The 19709-nt window shown below is 34.5% G+C and overlaps 1 protein-coding gene and 1 pseudogene across 3 annotated transcripts; both read right to left on the bottom strand.

Annotated features, from left to right (window-relative positions):
- Window positions 1-813: 813 nt before the first annotated feature.
- LOC143588908 (glutaredoxin-C11 pseudogene) lies at window positions 814-1671 on the bottom strand (annotated as a pseudogene).
- A 14468-nt stretch (window positions 1672-16139) lies between these two features.
- Window positions 16140-19012, bottom strand: LOC143588906 (dihydroorotase, mitochondrial-like). 3 transcript variants are annotated; one of them, XM_077069801.1, is made up of 6 exons: window positions 18942-19012; window positions 17948-17985; window positions 17614-17765; window positions 17111-17292; window positions 16473-16609; window positions 16140-16373 (listed from the first exon to the last, which is right to left on the bottom strand). In XM_077069801.1, exons 2-6 carry the CDS (start codon window positions 17975-17977, stop codon window positions 16161-16163), a joined length of 714 nt encoding a protein of 237 aa, XP_076925916.1. In that variant the 5' UTR covers window positions 17978-17985; window positions 18942-19012; the 3' UTR covers window positions 16140-16160. The 3 variants fall into 3 exon arrangements, with proteins under 3 accessions (XP_076925916.1, XP_076925918.1, XP_076925917.1); XM_077069803.1 differs by having other exon boundaries at window positions 17614-17757; window positions 18942-19003; XM_077069802.1 differs by lacking the exon at window positions 18942-19012 and having other exon boundaries at window positions 17614-17757; window positions 17948-18008.
- Window positions 19013-19709: the final 697 nt, after the last annotated feature.

Raw genomic sequence — 19709 nt, 5'->3', positions numbered from 1 at the left:
TAAATTTTTTTTTAAATCTGGAACTTTTGGTGGGACTAGATAATATTAGTTGTTAACATACCAATTAATCCTTTTGGCGTAGGTTGACGAAAAATAGCACAAGAGAAATGGTGGATTAGGAGATGAAGTGTTGGCCATGAAGGTGATTTGTTGTGCCATATCAGGACCGACTCTAAGGATTTAAATACCTCTGCCCAATCAAAATAAAAAGGCCGTAGCCGGTAGAACTTACAAGTTATTTGATTTTTATTTTTAGTTTTTAAATTTAGTTTGTACCCAATAGCTTAAATGAATTGAAAATGATTAAAATTCGTACCTATTTAATAAAAAAATGAAAAATATAAATATAAAAAAAATCCCCTTGAAAATTACAGGTCTGATCAGCCGTTTGTTTGACTCGCACTACCCTAGGGCCGATCATGACAATTTGAGTCTTATGACGCAGTTGAAGGAAAATAGTGGTGCATAAGGTATAGGGCATAAAGTTAGGCTATATTGGTAATTCAAAAAAGTTAAAAATCTATTCTCATAATGTTTTTGTTTTTGTTCGATACTCAATAGGTCGAATTTGGTGATTTTCCCGGGAGACTTGTGGGGTGAAAAGTCAAATGTCACAGTATTCACAACACCAACTCACGTGAGACATAAATTGATCAGAAAAAAAACACACATCATTATGGAAGTATGAAAAATCACATTTTTACATTTTTGTGGCTGTTAAAAGACAGTATTGTTCGTTTCATCTATTTGCCAGAAACACCTTAGGTGTGGGCTAGGAAAGTTCGGCCCATTGAGCCTCACCTGACCCACATCCTTTCCTTCAATTCCCATTTCCCACAACAGCTCTCTACCAATCATGGGCAAAAGATATATAGTGGCTCGGGTTTTCCTTTCTTATTTACGTCTAAGCTTCGCCACTGCTACCACTTACACTCCCTAAACTCCATATTACGTACAAACACACATATAATTAATACATAAAGAAAGCAATAGTTTACAAAAAGTTATGTATATATCTTGAAGACCAGGAAGTCATATATTAACAAAGTGTGACTCCTTTAATTGTACTGTCAAGAGAGCATGCAAAAAACAGTAGCGGCTCTTATAATTACAAGTACAATCATGGTATTCTCACATGATGTTGTACTTAGTATATTTATTGTATTTATAAAACCACTAGCTAAAACCATATAGCTTTTGCCTCAATAAGCTTCTGTTTCAAGGTTCCATCAACATGAAGAGAAATGACATCGCGTGCCGACCCTACATATTTACCACCTATAAACACCGCTGGAATAGTGGGATTACAACCAAGGCGTCGTAGAGCCCACTCCATATCAGCATCATGATCAACTTCATGAATTGCGGGACTAGCACCAAGTTCATAAAACAGTGTCTTAATGCTGTGGCACATGCAACAAGAACTCTTGGTGAAGATAACTGCAGCTTTCTTAGATGCCAAGTCAATAACTCTATCCATTTAGTAAGACTGTATTATTAACAATAGTAGATCAAATGTAAGATCGATGTTGGTGGTAGACTTTGAGGTTTCTTTGCTACTTATATAGGGGATGCTAAGGAAGAATATAAAAAAATTAGAGACTATGATAGAAGAGAATTCTTTCTGGATAAGAATAATGCTCCTGATCATTATTGGTTTCAAAATAATCACTTTTGTTTTGCTGTAAACAAGTTGACACATGGTACCTCTTCCTACTCACAATGCATAGAACAAAAATTTTTATAAATAAAAAAAAATCATAAGCTGAGGTATTCTCCTTTGTAACACATAATAATAATAATAATAATAATAATAATAATAATAATAATAATAATATTATTATTATTATTATTATTATTATTAACAATAGTATGAAAAATAGTAGTAGTAATAATAATTACAATAAGAATACTAACATTAATACAACATGCTGGAAAACTTGATGAAAAAGAGTATTTTTCACCAAGTATAAAAGTGTAGTTTTCATCAACTTTGGACACGAATATTTGTATGTAACAGACCAAACCAAACCAAACGTTGTCCAAAACAGAGCTAAATGAATCAGATTTCGATGTTTTTTTTTCAAAATAATGAACTTGTTGAAGTTGTCAAAACTCAAGTGTTTACCAAAACAAGTAGAACATGTGGGAACTTGTCCCAAGTTGGAGGAGATACGAAACCTTGCGAGGTTCATAAGGAGAGAAACTCCTTACTATTTGTTTCCCCGTAGAAGGAGAACACACACTAACTTGACCTTGAAGGGTTCACACATGACTCGCAATCGTCCGCACAAGTGGCGTGGGTGATGGGGCAATGTTGCGCTTTGATGACGCACTTCACATCACCATGATCCGCCTGAAATTAAGTCACCTTCGTGTTTTTAACTTGGTACACTATGTCTGAAACTCTGAACACAAGATGGTGTGGATCTTACAGGAGTGTCTACTCTTGTTGGGCTCAGGGACCGTGGGTTTGTTGTGGGTCAGGCTGCGTTGAAGGCTGAATCGGACAAAGTTGTTAAACACGAGAAAGCTTGTTTAGATAATCAACATGTCTTCCTACCATTTGACTTTGATACATTTGGTTTTCTGGCCCCAGAGGCTGTGGAATTTTTAGTAGGGTTCAGCGCGTCGTACACGGAACCTCTTCAGCTTTTAGGTCCCAAAGCTTCGTTTTTAGCAGGATTGGCTTTGCTATTCAAAAGGGGGTTGTGGCGCAGCTTGTTGCCCGTTTGCCTGCCACGTTATTGTAATCGTTTTATAGTAAATTATATATAAATCTAGTTATCTAAAAAAAAATCTCATTGATAGGGCCTTAATAAGTTATAACAGTAGACCAATTTACCAATATAGAAGCCGAAACAGAATGGTCAAAAGTGTTAAAACTAAATATTTTGCATTGAAGCCGTTTATTGCACATTCATTTTCATTTCTAATTTTGGCGAGTCTTGAGAAATATGTTTTCACTATATATACTACGTGTTTCACTATGTTTTCTCTTGTTCTTTCTTACTATTCATCTTCGAGGTACGCCTTCCAAGTGCTGGAGTCTTCCCCGACAATATCACTACTCCAGTTGTTGTACCATGTAGAAAGCAAATGGGTTCTTTTGGTGACTCGAAATTAGTTGTTAACGGGCCCGCATCTAATATGAATCCTCAGCCAAGACACTTTCTGTTTCATCTCCTTTCTTGTATTTTCCTTTACTTGAAAGTAGTTGTAATTTATTGAGTTATATGTGCTTTTCCTGCATTGTAATTTATTTAAACGTGTTTTATTCCTTTTATATGTTTGCTTCCTAAATAATAATAATAATAATAATAATAATAATAAGTTGGTGATCACGTAATTGCGGTGACTCAAACTTTACGTATGTTACCTCGCTGGAAACTGAAAAGATCCAAACCCCCACCCCACCCTTCTCTCTCTCTCTTGTTGCTTTAAATGCCTATGGTCGAGACGCCGCAATACTCGGTTGGTACCGATAAGTTCTTTAGGGTACAGGGTCCTATAAAAATATTTTGCTGACTAAAGTTAAAACTGGAAAAGTGCCGGGAAAAAAATGAAAAAGTTTTTGTAACAAATTTTCAAAAGTCATAGGCTAAAAGTTTTATGTAATTTATAGAAGTGGATGTGATAGTTTTATGGCTAAAATTGAAATGCTATAAATCTTGATAAAAGCATAAATGTATGAAACTTTGATGGAAAAAGTTTGAAAAACAAACATATATATGATTGAAAAAGTAACAACGGAAGTTTGAAATGCCAAAAATCTTATATTAAAACAATAATATGATTTCGGTGATGAGATCGAACTAGTTGGAAAAGTGGGGGGATATATTCTTTATAAAGTATACGAATCTCTAATTGATTGAGGTAATATTTTCAGGAAATAACTTATTCAATGATCTTAAGTCAATCTAGGGAATTTCTCATACCAAAACCAAAACTATTGGCTGGCTACGTCAAAACAATAATAATAGGAACTCAAAACAACTCATTCATTGTTAGCAATTACATCTTTTTTCCATTTCAAAAAAAAATAAGAAGAAGAAGAAGAGGAAAAGCATTTACATTTATTAAATGTTACACGCTTGTGTTGACCTCACAGGGGGTATCTCCCTTAGCTGGTTTGAGGGATAATGGGTTTGTAGCTGGGCAAGCAATGAAAATGGCTGAAACGAAGAAGGTGGAGAAACATGCTAAAGCCTGCGAAGAGAACCAACATGTTTTTGTCCCTCTGGCTTTTGATACATTTGGCTCCTTGGCACCGGAAGCTATCCGTTTCCTAACCAGGGTCCAACAGGTTGTGCATGGTATGTCTTTAGCAGGTTAGGGTTTGCATTCAGAAAGGGGTGGCGGCGCAGCTTGTTGCCCGCCTACCTGCTATATTGATATAATATCTATGTTTCTATATATTGTAGTTGGTTTACAAAAAAAAAAAAAAAAAAAAAAAAATTTAAATGATTCACTGAATCTAGATATTACTAAGCTCATCACCAAGAAAATAGCAAGAATTGGCATAAGAAACTTTACCAGTCACTGTCTAATAGAATCTCTAGGGAATAAAAGGTTCTATTTCATTAATATTCTGGATGACGATTAGTATATAGTTTAAGAATCGCTTGCAGTAAGGTTATGAGAATTTTATAATATTCACCTCAAGAAAGATATGCATGCATGACCAATCATAACCAGCCAACGATTCTTATAGATAAGTCCTCATCTGTTAGTGCAGTGCATCACAGGTACTGAATATTGCTCACCATGTATACATCCATATGTAACGTCCCAATGCTTCAAGAAATTAACTTGTTTTGAAAAAGATGCAGATTAAAGATATATCAATTATTACTAGTCAAACATTTCCATGCTCATGTAACTCTCATGAGGTCAAGGATACAAATTCGATATATAATTGACAATCTTGGAAAGGAGAGAAAAGTAATTTCATCCCCTAGATTTCCAAAATGAGAAATATATAATACATCTCACTATCATAGAGTAGATGAGAATGAGGAGTATGTATCCTCCATTTTGGTAAAGTGGGTAACTGTTCAATTTTAGTAATTATTATTAGAATTTAATCATGTTTTAACTTAGGATAAGCGTCTTAGTATTATTAGATAATTAAATATGCATGTAGCATGTGTTGAAAATTTTTGGGACACAAATAATTGTTAATATGTGTTACTAATAAATTAATTGTTAATGTGTTTAAAATGAAGTAATGATGAATACGACATCGATACTCTAAGTTGTGATTTAGAATTTGAACTATGAAAATGAGTTTATCCCACATTGGTGAAATGGGTAATTATGTTTGTCCCACATTGATATAATGATAAACTTGTAAGCTTCTTATAAAAATGAAGGTTCACAAGGTTGTATTCTTGTATGACAAGACACAATTAGTAGCATTTGCAAAGGTGCAGAGCACCCGACGCGCTAGTATATGCGCTCGGATGAAGAGCGAAGTAGGGGTGAGCACGGTTCGGTTTGGTTCAGTTCGGTTATTAGGTGAAACCCAAACCGAAAACAAAGCTATCGGTTATTTTAGAATACCAACCGATCGGTTTTTGGTTATTTTCGGTTTCGATTATTTTTGGTTTTTTTTATTGTCAGTCGACATTACAAAAAAAAGAACTTAAAATAATAAAGTACCTTATATATATTGAATTCAAAATACAAAAATAGAAATGTTTGAGTAGTAGAGTTTAAAATTTAACAATTTTTTTAATAAAAAAAACACTAAAAGTTTGGCCCGAATCTTCATTCATTATCTTATTCATCTTCAAACTTTAGACCCAATCTTTATAATCTTCATCACCGTCAATGGTATATTCTTTTGGTGTTTTATTTTCGGTCATAACATCTTAAAAAAAACACGTAGAAAACATATGTTCGATTAACCTGTTCGGTTCGGTTTTTTTAAAACGGATAACCGAACCTAAACCCAAAAATCGGTTTTTCAAAAAACTAAAAAATTAACCGTCGGTTAATGCTTCGGTTCGGTTTTTTTCGGTTATTCGGTTATTCGGTTTCGGTTCGGTTAATTTGGTTTTTCTGCTCACCCCTAGAGCGAAGTGTGCAATGTGGCGCTTTAATGGCGCACTATTCACTTTGGCGCACTTTGCACTTCACACGCACGTATAGCATAAGAGATACAACTCATACAACAACCATAATACACACCACACACCAAAGATAGTTCAGTTCTTTCATTTCCAGTTTGCACGTTCTAGTTTTAGGTGTTAGGTTAATTCCGGTAGTACGTACACACTACTACGGCTATCAATTGCGTACATGTTTAAGACATCTTAAGACATGTTAATAAAAAAAGTGTGGTATGTGATTTTTAATTTTTTAAAAATAATTGCAATTAGTATGATAGACTCCATCATTTTCCTTTATTTTTACATGAAACTTAAAACTGGCTTAAAGTCATGACATGAAAAGTAGTTAAACGAAACGTATTCATGTTTGATAATTGTGTTAAGCGCGTCGTTTCAAACATACTAAGACACGAATTGGCATCCCAACTTTTTAGTATGTACATTAGGTTGACAAGGAATGACTGAAATTTAAACGGGTTATGCAGCCTAAAATCTCACATCCATCAAAGTTGAACTTTCATTGTTTAATTATGTTTAAAGAAAATGTTTTATTATGCTTTATTTTATGTTCAACTTGAATTTTAACTTTATACTATTTTCGTTGTATGTGACATCCGTCAATTTTTAAACCTGAGAATCGACTCGTTTTTTTAACGTGTGCATCCAGAAATTAATATTGTAATATATTCCTTACCATTTTTTTTCTTTTAAAAAGGTCAAGCATCCTCCCCTAAATCACTCTACAAATCACTCCCTTAATCAATTTTATTTAAAGCATTTTTAAAGTAACATCCTCCTTTTAGTATAAATAGAAGCCTACCCCTCCATTTATTTTTGCATCACTTTTTGACAAGTTCAAGAGAATTCTTCTTTTTCTTTTTCTCTTCAAAGGTAGAATTTTAATTATTTAAGTCTTCTTAATCTTATTTTTATTTCTTTTTAATTCTTGTTCATACTAGCTAATCAAACAGTCACATGGCCATAATACAATCATGTGTCTAGTAATCCACATAATCCATACAAAATGGTGTATAGGGTAGACGAGACAAACAATACAAGGAGATGATCGATTACGAGAAGGTCACACTTGAAACATTCTTACATCTTTATTTTTTTTGTTTTGAATTATTATATTTTATTTAAAGGACCTCAAGATTATTGGTGATATATGCTCATAAATGTATATCATAATATCCTAAAAAGTCGAAAATTTTATTTCATCAAAATCGTCAAAACATTGATTCTAGCAATGTTTTAGTTTTGACATTAAATTTAGCCATCAAAGACATATCTTGTTCATCACAACTGAAAAAGTGCAAAACCGGATTCTATGAAAAACTTCATTGAAATGCGGTCCTAACCATTGTTTTTTACACATTTTAATCAATTCATTTAAAAACCTCAGTTCCTTAATTTTTTTGAGTTTCCTTTTGAAAATGTCCATATATATATTGTTTTGATTTTTTTTTGTTTTGGCTGTTTGCCAATGGTCATTTATTTTATTTTTATTATTACTTTTCATACACCGGTGGAAAATCTACGCCTGCCCTCCTTTTATCGGCCCACATATCTGGGGAAGGGGAGGTGTAGCCTTACGAAGCAAGCTAGAATTCGATTAATTGTAGTTTTTGTACGTCTCGTAAAAGTACATTATCTCGGACGACTTGGTTTTTAATAACCATTTTATCGGAATGCTGGAAAACATAACTGAACAAAATTAGGACTGTTCAAAGGGTAAGACCCTGCCCTTTTGTCTAATCTCCTACCCGGACCCTTTACCCTAAGAAGAAACGTGGACCCGAGACCCTACCCTCTAAACAATAAAATGGTCGGGTATAAATAAGGGTTTCCCCTTTACCCTTTAAGACAGTAATCATATATCTTTTTTCTGAATTTACTAGTTGCATATCTCATAATATATGAATCCTAGAACAATTATACTTTTATTTAATAACATAGTAAAGTCTAACTTCGAATGTTTATCAACCATTTGAACTAATGCAAATAATATTCACATTCACAAATTACATGTAGAAAACAATTCAGTGATTTTCATATATGTGTTTCCAATCAATAGTATGGCCCTTTATATTTTTATTTTCTTAGTAATTGGGAAATTTCTGATGAATTATATATGAAATACAAACCTCTCCTAAATTTCATATTAATCATGAATCTGATGTATATCTATTTTGAAACTAGTAAACGGGTCAAGGGTTTGAAAAATGGTCAGACCCTTGAAACTCTTTTACCCTTTAAGATGAAATTTAAATACCTTTTACTCGACTCATATCATATACTCGGGTCTAATTAAGGGTTTTACGAGTCGTGTAACCGGGTTTTCAAGGGTCCGACCCTTATATTTCTCACCCCTAAACAAAATTGTGTGTATATTAAAAAAATTTTAATATGACAAGTTGAGAAAAATTAAATTATAGATAAATATATTCAAAATTCCTACAAGCGGGTCCCTATTTCGATTAAAAACTGATTGACCACCTAAGCATGTAAAGAATTCAACAATGATGTGGGATGCCTACTGCCTAGATAGTAACATGTTACAGGAACAAAATTAAAGGGGCACTTTCAAATATACCACCTACCCTGGCTAAGCACCCTGAGTTGAGTTAAAGCAGCCTCATTCCATATATATGGTCACATCAACATTCAAGATACAGAATAAAAACTTAAGCTTACTAATTATTGGTAACTATAAACCTCAAGCAATATACATGCATGCATGTTCCAAGTGAAACGACAGGCTGGTAATTAAGGCTAGCCAATAGAATTGAAAAGATGAGGAACCATGCTAGCTAGCTATCATGTATTATTGGTGTAAGCATAATATGATGTAAATTTTATTCCTAACATGTCTTTTTTTCATGAGATTTAATTCCAGCTAGCTAGTGTGCTCAAGCATAGATGCTCCATCACACCAATTGTGCAAATGGTTCAGGGAATTTTCTGGTTTGTCTCCCATGATAGCAGATATTAATTACATAACTATAATAAGTGAGTGAGACGAGGAAAAAGAACCGATCAAATTGCCGTAAATGTAAATGCATAAATGTGGTATTCATATACCAGTGGGAAAAAGAACCGATCAAATTGCCGTAAATGTAAATGCATAAATGTGGTATTCGTATACCAGTGGTAGCAAAAATATTCTGCTTATAGTTTTAATTTTCAAGTATTATGTTCTGTGAAAGATGCATTAAGTTTTAAATGACTCTTTGCTTGGTTTTGAGCCAGCAAATAACACAAGTAACTCAATGTAAAACCCCAACCAATAACGGATTATTCGTCAGGACACGAACAATGATTGTTCATAGCACATGACATTATTAAAAGTTATAATATTAATTCATCACATTAAATCAGGTCACACAATACAAATTGTCTAAGAAATAACATAACAAGAATGAAAACATTATTTATTGATTTATTACCCTAGGCTCATAGTGGTTCTAAGTTTCAAACTTCAAAGCAAACAATAAGCTAGCATATCTTTATCATGTATAAAATATCTATCAATTACGATTAGTTGGTGAGCAACCATAGATTGATATATATATATATAGTTGAGTTATAATAAGAAAATTAGTTTTTATAGGAAAGATATGAATTAAATAATCTTGTCCATTCATTTTAGATTTGAATGATTGAGATTGGATTATAGATAAAATCAAGTGTAAAACAAGGGTAAGTGCATAATAGGGATAACACATTTGTTGACTTTCTCTCTCCACATGCAAGGCACATGTCAAATCCTCCCATCATTTTAAAACGTTCATAACTTTTTTATATGACATTTTTTTTTTAAAACAATTCCATTTTAATAACGAGTGTTATATGAGTACCATATTGCTATATAAAAATAAAAAAATTCGTAGGTTTTTACAAATTGTGTTTTACCAAAATTGTGTTTTACAAAATTGTGTCCATTCATTTTAGATTTGAATGATTGAGATTGGATTATAGATACAATCAAGTGTAAAACAAGGGTAAGGGCATAATTGGGATAACCCTTTTGTTGATTTTCTCTCTCCACATGCAAGGCACATGCCAAACCCCTCCATCATTTTAAAACGTTCATAACTTTTTTATACGACATTTTTTTAAAAACAATCCACCTTTTAATAACGAGTGTTATATGAGTACCATATTGCTATATAAAAATTACAAAATTCGTGGGTTTTTACATTATGTTATTTTTGTGTTTCCGGCGAAATTGGCGAAGACTTTTCCGGCAAGGTGGTGGTTGTAGGAGATGGGTGAAATTCTAAGTGGGTTTTTAATATTGAGGTAGTAGACTAAAATATTTCTTAAGTGGGTTTTCAATATTAAGGTAGTAGACTAAAATACCATGATCCAAACAACATAATTTTATAGTTTATGCTCTTTTCAAAATATGTTTGAATATAATAACTAAAATGTGTTTTAAAAAGAGTACTTTTTTCTTTATTATCCCGATGTGGGATAAGTATTGTTATATGATAAGTTAATGCTACTTACCACAAGCAAGCACACTTACACTTAGGGGGTGTTTGGTAGAGAGATTTGAGGGTGGAGAATTAGGTTTCTCTTGTTTGGGAGAGTTAGGCGGAGAATTGGGCGGAGAATTGGTTTTCTCTGAGAATTGGGTGTAGGCAAAAAGTAGAGAAATCCAATTCTCTCCATTTGGAAGAGAAATGGAATTCTCTCTGCTTCTAAATCGCGTCTCTGCTCTACTCCGTTCGCGTATGATGATGATGATGCTCCGACCGGCGATGGTGATGATGATGCCGACGTCCGGCACGGCGGCCGACGCCGCAGCCACGTCCGTTCGCGTCTCTGAGCCAAAACGAAACCCTAAATCGCGAGGCGGTGTTGCGAGGCGGAACCCTAAATCGCGGTGTTGATGTTGCGCGGCGATGATGATGACGCTCTACTCCGTTCGCGGTGTTGCGACGCGTCTCTGAGCCACCATTTCTCCACCATGATGATGCCGAGGCGGAACCCTAATCACGTCTCTGCTCCCGTTTCTCCACCCATTTCTCTATTGTACCAAACAAAGGAAATGATTGTCAATTCTCCACCCATTTCTATTTCTCTCCAATTCCATTTCTCTCCCATTTCTATTTCCATTTCTTCTCATTCTTTTTCTCTGTACCAAACACCCCCTTAGTTCATAAGCTATCAACACTTTTTAACACTCCAAACGATTTTTAAGCGGGAGACTTTTATGGATGTATTATCTTCTTTCAATGCATAAAATTCTGAACATTTTACTAAAAACAAGATATTTCTTGAAATAATAATAATAATAATAATAATAATATTGTTGTATCGGACACACAAATTATATGTACTGAACTAAGTTCTCTGTGTATGTGTAAATTACCTTAACTTTGAGTTAATAGAAAGGTCAAACTCAAAGAGTCAAAGGTAGTTTTGTCAATGAAAGATAGCTTACAGAGGGTGGTACTATTGTAAATTATGTTAATTTAGAAGTCAAGGGCAGTTTTGTCAATTCAAGAAAACTTTCAGTGAGCACTAATGCATTATTGTAAATCTGTTAATTTTGAGGTCAAGGGTAGTTATTTCATTGAATAACACCTACGTTTTCACAAATACCTTTTGTGAATAAATTTGGTTCATTTTGATGTCAAGGTAGTTTTTTCATTGGATGAAAACTTCCAAGGGTATAAATGTAATTTGAGGTCAAGAGTAGTTATTACATTTAAGCATCTTACACGTACAGTTTCACAATTATACTACTGTGAGTAAATTAGGTTCATTTTGAGATCAAGGGTAATTCTGTCATTGAAACTTGAAAAGTGTATTTGTAGCAAGTTATTTCTTGTTTTGCACTTGTCATAACATTTAAATTTTTAAATTTATTTATATGTATCAAGTATTGGGTCTGTCTAATTATTTATTTGAATTACATGTTTTAGCATATGTATTATGAATAAAATTGCACTTTGGGTGACTTTCCTTCCATTTGACCCGTTTCCAGTTTATATGACTCAAACGAATCCATTGATAGTAAACGGGTTAAAATTATAATCATCACTAAACGAATTCATTCATGGCAACAGGGTTAAAATTATCACCATCACTGTCAAAAGCTTAATATTATTTATTCTAAAAAAGGTTATTTAACAACAAAAAGGTTAATTGTTAGGTTAAGAAGGAGTTCGCCTTAGCCAAGAGAAGGGGTTCGATTACCTATGGCTTTTCCTTGGGAGTTCAATCACCAAGGCGAATTGCCAATACACCACTTAGCCATCTCTTTGGCTGGTTCTAGTCAAGGCCGAATCTGGTCCTTGCACTAGCCTGAAACAGTGTGCACCACACAGAGTGTCAACACCTTATACTTGAGAACATTCCCCACCACAGGCTAGCGACCCAAACCCTCGGAAACCAAAGCGGCCCCTAGTTCTTAACCCTTCACATAACCTTAATGCCCCTCGGAAACCAAAGAGAAGGGGTTCGATTACCTATGGCTTTTCCTTGGGAGTTCAATCACCAAGGCGAATTGCCAATACACCACTTAGCCATCTCTTTGGCTGGTTCTAGTCAAGGCCGAATCTGGTCCTTGCACTAGCCTGAAACAGTGTGCACCACACAGAGTGTCAACACCTTAAACTTGAGAACATTCCCCACCACAGGCTAGCGACCCAAACCCTCGGAAACCAAAGCGGCCCCTAGTTCTTAACCCTTCACATAACCTTAATGCCCCTCGGAAACCAAAGAGAAGGGGTTCAATTACCTATGGCTTTTCCTTGGGAGTTCAATCACCAAGGCGAATTGCCAATACACCACTTAGCCATCTCTTTGGCTGGTTCTAGTCAAGGCCGAATCTTGTCCTTGCACTAGCCTGAAACAGTGTGCACCACACAGAGTGTCAACACCTTATACTTGAGAACATTCCCCACCACAGGCTAGCGACCCAAACCCTCGGAAACCAAAGCGGCCCCTAGTTCTTAACCCTTCACATAACCTTAATGCCCCTCGGAAACCAAAGAGAAGGGGTTCGATTACCTATGGCTTTTCCTTGGGAGTTCAATCACCAAGGCGAATTGCCAATACACCACTTAGCCATCTCTTTGGCTGGTTCTAGTCAAGGCCGAATCTTGTCCTTGCACTAGCCTGAAACAGTGTGCACCACACAGAGTGTCAACACCTTATACTTGAGAACATTCCCCACCACAGGCTAGCGACCCAAACCCTCGGAAACCAAAGCGGCCCCTAGTTCTTAACCCTTCACATAACCTTAATGCCCCTCGGAAACCAAAGAGAAGGGGTTCGATTACCTATGGCTTTTCCTTGGGAGTTCAATCACCAAGGCGAATTGCCAATACACCACTTAGCCATCTCTTTGGCTGGTTCTAGTCAAGGCCGAATCTTGTCCTTGCACTAGCCTGAAACAGTGTGCACCACACAGAGTGTCAACACCTTATACTTGAGAACATTCCCCACCACAGGCTAGCGACCCAAACCCTCGGAAACCAAAGCGGCCCCTAGTTCTTAACCCTTCACATAACCTTAATACCCCCACTTGGATCACAGGCCCGCGTAACTGAGCCCGTTGGTTTTCTGGATCAAAATGTGGTTTAAAAATAGCATTTTGTTTCTTGCTGCTAACGATGTGGGACGGGCCAAAAACAGTAGTTTTATGGGCCAAAAGTTTTTAACGCTTCAGTACAGTTTTTAGCTGCAAAACTTTTATGTATGTACTGGCTGTCAAGGAAAGTGATAAACTAAATGCATAAGTTAATGGGTTGAACAAACTGAAATGACTTGAGATGTATTGAAACTTTGATTGTTTAATCATTCATAGCAATTGGTAGTATACAACTTACTGATGCTACAAAATAAGTTTGGCTTTTCTAACATACTAAGATCGTATAGATATAATAAGTTTAGTTTTCATATGTCTATTAGAGTTTTGATTATTTATTCCCAATCGCAGAGAATAAAATTGTGTGTTATTTCCGATAGAATGGATGGTTTACCTGACGAATAATTTTGAAAATGGTAGGCCAGAGACTTTTGCTTAACATTGTTTTTGTTTGCGATTTCAAAAGCAATTTCCCGAAGAGGTTAATAACTTCAGCTTAAAAGAACATTGTTTTTGTTTTTGTCTGTCGATAAATGACACATTTTCCTTTCTTCGTAATTCTAATAAATCTTTAAACAGTAATAGTTGTGCATCCAACATCTCGAAATATACTAGGTTACCATTTCCTGCATTGTTAACTCGTACCATGTTTGACAACATTTGGGGATCATTCCCGACTACTTCTTGTTCTATGTTTCGCCATTGTATCATAGCATGGCTACATTCATGATCTAGTAGCTCACAAGCTCTTGATTCATCCGATACTTAAAATTTAGTTACGATTTATGAATTGAATTTATGAATCTAAAAGCTATTTTAATATATGGTAGTACCATCAATAATGGGTGAATCATGCGGGGATGAAAAGTATATTTAGAGTAGGTTAATTTGTCGTTCAAAAATTATGTAAACTTAATAACGGGTGGTGAATCATTTCTAGAAAATGGAAACTACGGTCTAGATCGGCTGGTACCGTCTTTCTCTTTGTTACGGGCAAACTGAAGTAGCCGGTTTTTGTGACTTTGCAATTGAATTTGAAGTGGTCGTTCAACCAAATATTTCCTATCTCACGCTACCAAAATTAATTTCTAAACTTATTACTTTTAAAATGGTTATATTTTATCCAAGTTATAAGTGTTCGTTTCTTAAAAGAGTTCTTGTAATTCTTATGTTTACTTCTAATTTTTACATAAAATCATTAGTATAATTACTTCTAACAGTAACCAAGTTGTGGATGCTAGGATTTTTATGTCAAACCAAAACAAGATGTCACAAATTTTCTTTTTCCCAAAAAGTGTTCCATGCTAATGATAATAATAAAACAAGTACACAAAAAAAAAAGAAGGAAAGTCACCCAAAGTGCAATTTTATTTTTAACGGAGGTCCAGTGAAAACAAATAGTGTGAAAGTTAGGACCAGTGACAGCTATTTTCAAAGTTGGGATTATTATCGGCCAACTGTATTAAGTTGGGATATTAAAATCCAATTTTCCTATATATAATAGGCCCATTTAGGCTCACAACGCAGCCCGAACTCTACTTGTATTAACTATTGAGCTCTATAAGCTTGAGCTCGGCTGGTGATAGTTTTCAAGCTCAAGCTCGGCACATTTACTATTTATTAATTAACTTATATACATTTTAACTATTTTTTATATATATTTCAATTATAATTTATATATAGCATAATACGTATTATTTAGTTACTTTTCTCATAATTTTATATGTAATAACTATTATACAAATATATAGCAAATACATTAAATAAAAATTATGCAAATAGGCTTGTTTAGGCTGACGAGCCAGCTCGAGCTCGACAAGTAAAACTCGGGCTCGGGCTCTGGCTCGTTTATTAAACAAGCTTATTTTTAGATTCAACCTCTATTAGCCGCAGCTCGATCCGAGCTTTTAGCGAGCCGGTCTCGAGTAGCTCACGAGCAACTCAGCTCGTTTACACCCTACGGGTAGAGATGGGCAAAAAAAACCGGTTGGTGAACCGGTTCAACGGTTTAAACCGAAAACCGGTTTTTACAAAAACCGGTTATTTAAAAACCGGTTTGACCGGTTTAGTAACCGCCGGTTCGTATATCGGTTACAAGTTCTAGAGAAAAAACCGGTTACTGAACCGGTTATGGAAAAAACCGGTTAATTTTAAAACCGGTTATTATGAAGAAAACCGGTTATTTTAAAAAAAAAACCGGTTAATTAAAAAAACCGGTTATTAACCGGTTTCTAAACTGGTCCTAACCGGTTAGACCGGTCCGAGTTTTGCACCAAAAAAACCGGTTAATAAACCGGTCCGGTTATTTAAAAACCGGTTTTTTTTCAGGCCAAGAAAAACCGGTCCGGTTATTAACCGAACCGGTTTTTTTAAAAAAACCGATTTGTGCACCTCTACCTACGGGTGACTCAAATTATACAACAGGTCAACATGGGTCATGCCCATAAAACTAACCAACTTAAAACAGATAAAAACAGAGTACCTTCCTCACAAGACTCAACAAACTTAACAGCATCCATCGTTGTGACATGCTCCATCACAACTTTCAATTTTGGCAACTTTTGAATCAACGGTTTTAGAATCCGATCAATGAATACCCTTTCCCGATCAAATATGTCGATCTCGGGATCCGTGACTTCTCCATGAACCTTGCCATACCATCAACATTACAAGAATAATATAAGTTTAAAAAATTAATTACAAATCGCGTATTATTGGATGGTTAAAGATGTAAAAAATGAGAGTACCAAAAGGGGCATATTATGATTAACCATTTCTTCCAAAACAGGTAAACATTTACCGAACAGATCAGCTACACCGTCTTGAGAATTTGTAGTGGCGCCTGCGGGGTACAGTTTTACACCATACACAACCCCGCTCTCTCCTATAAACAAACCGAACGTTCAGTGAATTGTTCGGTGGGAAGTTCGTGAATGTTTGTTTAGTTAAAACAAACGAATATGAACACATGTATTGTTCGTTCATTTATGTTTGTGAGCATTCGCTCACTTAAATTCGTCCATTTGATTTTATTTGTTTCCGTTAGTTTACGTTTGATTAACTTCGCTCGTTTATGTTTGTTATTATATATTTAAAATTCATTTCAATTTTTTAAGCCCGTTACAATTTAGTCTAGTTTAAAAACCTTTTAGGCCCAACATATTGTTCACATTTATTTTTAATTGGTTTTGGCTCAGTTATGTTCGTTCATTAACGTACGTGAACCATTCATTTATACTGTTAACAAACGAACATAAACGTTTCTAATATCTAAAAGAATCTCAGTTAGTGTCGGTTTCAACCCGCCAACACGACCCGTTTAACAGCCCAATTCACATGAACTTCCAAAACACAAATAATACAAACAAGAGCATGATAATCTTACTTGCTAGTTTGATCTCATGTGGACTCGTTTTATCGGTTAAGTATAGCGTCATCAACGGTGTGAAATCAGTGTTGCCTTTGCATGCTTTCATGATGGAGTCGCGATACGCCACTGCAGCAGCGGTGGTTGTTACGGGTGGTCTCAAATTTGGCATGATTATTGCCCTTCCAAATTGTTTTGCACTACATGAACATAATTGTCAAAGAAATGTAAATATTAGTATTTAATTACAAAAGTATTCATAGCTCGCATAAGAACATAATACACAAGAATCTTATGATTATACATATATTTAAATTGGTTATTACATATATATGAACTTGTGATTAGATATATGTAAGTAATCACAAAATTACATATAACAAAAGACAAAACTACCCTCAGACAATATTAATATATAAAAAAAGTATAATAACAAAAACAACAACAACACCGACAGCAACAACAACAACAACAACAAAAATAATAATAATAATAATAACAATATTAATAGAAGATATAACCTGTGAGAAACAACGGCTTCAAGAAGTTCACCATCACGAAGATGAAGATGCCAATCGTCTGGTTGAGCAATAGAAAGTTCCATCCGCACGCTGTAATTGTGGCTTTTAAATTGTTTGAAATCTCCAATATGTGAATTATATAGTCTGGAGGGCTATCATAAAAAATGTTAGTCTTCAAAAGACAAATAAAAATATATGTTTTTCTCATAGCTATTGGAAGTGATATATTCATCTCATGAATTGTCAATGTCATAAGTGAATACATTCACAAATCATGCAAACATTGGCAAATATAATACAACTAATAAGTTAAAAGATTGCATTGGCTGCTTACTCTGTTAGGAAGAGCAAATGATTTAATCATGTGTGCAACTGCAGGATCAAATAAATCAAAATCAAATAAAATTCAAAGTTTCAAAAAGACAAATGGGATGGTATTAAAAATTAAAAATCCATCAGTCAATTTTCATTAGTATCACTTAAGACATTGGCGAATCCAGAACCTTTTGTCGGTGGGAGACAAAAACAGGCTGGTCAAAGGGGACAGTGTTGACCATGGTATCTCATATAAACCTACTTGCTAATTTCTTGATGAATTCTGACTAAAAAGTGATTATGATAAGCTAAGATCAGAATAAACAAATAATTAGTTTAAGAAATCCGACTATTGACAATCCATATAACTTAACTAAAAACCATCATTCCTTAAAAGAATCCATAAAGTTTGTTGATTTTCTAAAAACTTCCTGCCTCTCATTACTTATCTTTATCTATATACTCTTTTATTATTATTATTTCTTTCTTTTGTAAGAGTTTGACCAGTTATGGATGTTGATTGGTATTTTTTTTCTGGGTAGTTTGAAAAACATATTGATTCAGTTTAATTTGAAATAAAGAGATAAAGAAAATAAGAGGCAGCATATAAAATAGATTTCATAGGCCATAAGTGTAACTAATAAACTAACAGGCAGGCCTGAACAAATTTTGTCTAACAACTTCCTAATTTTTCCTCATGATTAAGTTTTTCAACTTTCAAAGTGAGCATTTTTCACGGTTAAATTTATCAAGATCAAAGTGAAAAGAATCTGTTTATACAATTACCATATATCTAACTAACTAACTAAAGAACTGAATCAATTAGGCTTAAAAGAACGCATAGAAGTTGAAAAGTATTCAAGCTATGCAAAAACACTAAACAGTAAAGCTTGAAATAATAACTAATTTAAACAATAAAAATTACATAAAAATCATAAATTTTATGGATACAAAACAATGCTTTCAACCAGCGGACTGACGGAGAGTAAAATGATCAGTTAAATTGGACTGACCGATATTGCCGGTGACGGTGACGGTGGCGTCGGGAACTGTCGTCTCTCAACGTCAAACAAGGGATGATTAAATGGGCTTCTTATTATTATCATTATGGGCTTTTATTTATTTATTTATTATTATTATTATTATGCGCTTTTATGTAATTATTATTATTATGGGATTTTATTATTATTATTATTATGGTATTGGGTTACATTTGAGTGGGCCTAATTAGGGCTGTCTATCGGTTTATTTTGTTTGGTTGAAACCGAACTGAGTCCAGCAGGTAGTTGAAAAACAAATTTAAGTTCGATTTGGTTTGAAGTAAATTCAAGTTTTGTGAACTGAAAACCATATGACCACTTTGGTTTGGTTTAAAACCAAACAAAAACCGAATTTGTAATTAGGTTCGGTTTTAGTCCGGATTAGGTGATAGATGAAGATAGATGGAAAAAAGTCCTAAAACTATTATATCTGGATGACTGGATCAGCGGATCTTGGCCATTTTTGTTAACAGGCCTCATTGGGCCAAGCCCATATTTGCTTCTGGGTTAATTAAGGGGTTTTCAATTGGGCCTGCGCTTCCCCACCATCATAATCTATTATCGTGTGAACAAATTCACGACCAAGGTATCACTTCTTTATTAACTTTTTTTGTATGTAATGGCTAAAAGATATTATTACATCAATAGTTAAAAAAGTTGGTTGGGTTAGCTAACAAGTTAAAACAGTCAAACTGTGTTCCGCGTTAAGCTCGGCGATGACTATTGTGATGACGGCGGCAT

Source organism: Bidens hawaiensis, unplaced genomic scaffold (assembly GCF_021521415.1).
Source record: "Bidens hawaiensis isolate Kalapana, Puna unplaced genomic scaffold, B.hawaiensis_p1.1 tig00036873_1, whole genome shotgun sequence".
Taxonomy (NCBI): domain Eukaryota; kingdom Viridiplantae; phylum Streptophyta; class Magnoliopsida; order Asterales; family Asteraceae; genus Bidens; species Bidens hawaiensis.
The sequence above is the reverse complement of the archived record's forward strand: the minus strand, read 5'-3'. Positions and strand labels throughout refer to the sequence as shown.

What these genes read in the sequence shown, in the direction of transcription:
- LOC143588906 (XM_077069801.1), bottom strand. Translation starts at nt 17,977, where the DNA reads ATGATTAAATCATTTGCTCTTCCTAACAGA. An exon ending in ACATGAGATCAAACTAGCAA is followed by an intron (nt 16,610 to 17,110) that starts GTAAGATTATCA and finishes GTTTGTTTATAG; the next exon opens with GAGAGAGCGGGGTTGTGTAT. An exon ending in ATCATAATATGCCCCTTTTG is followed by an intron (nt 16,374 to 16,472) that starts GTACTCTCATTT and finishes TGGTATGGCAAG; the next exon opens with GTTCATGGAGAAGTCACGGA.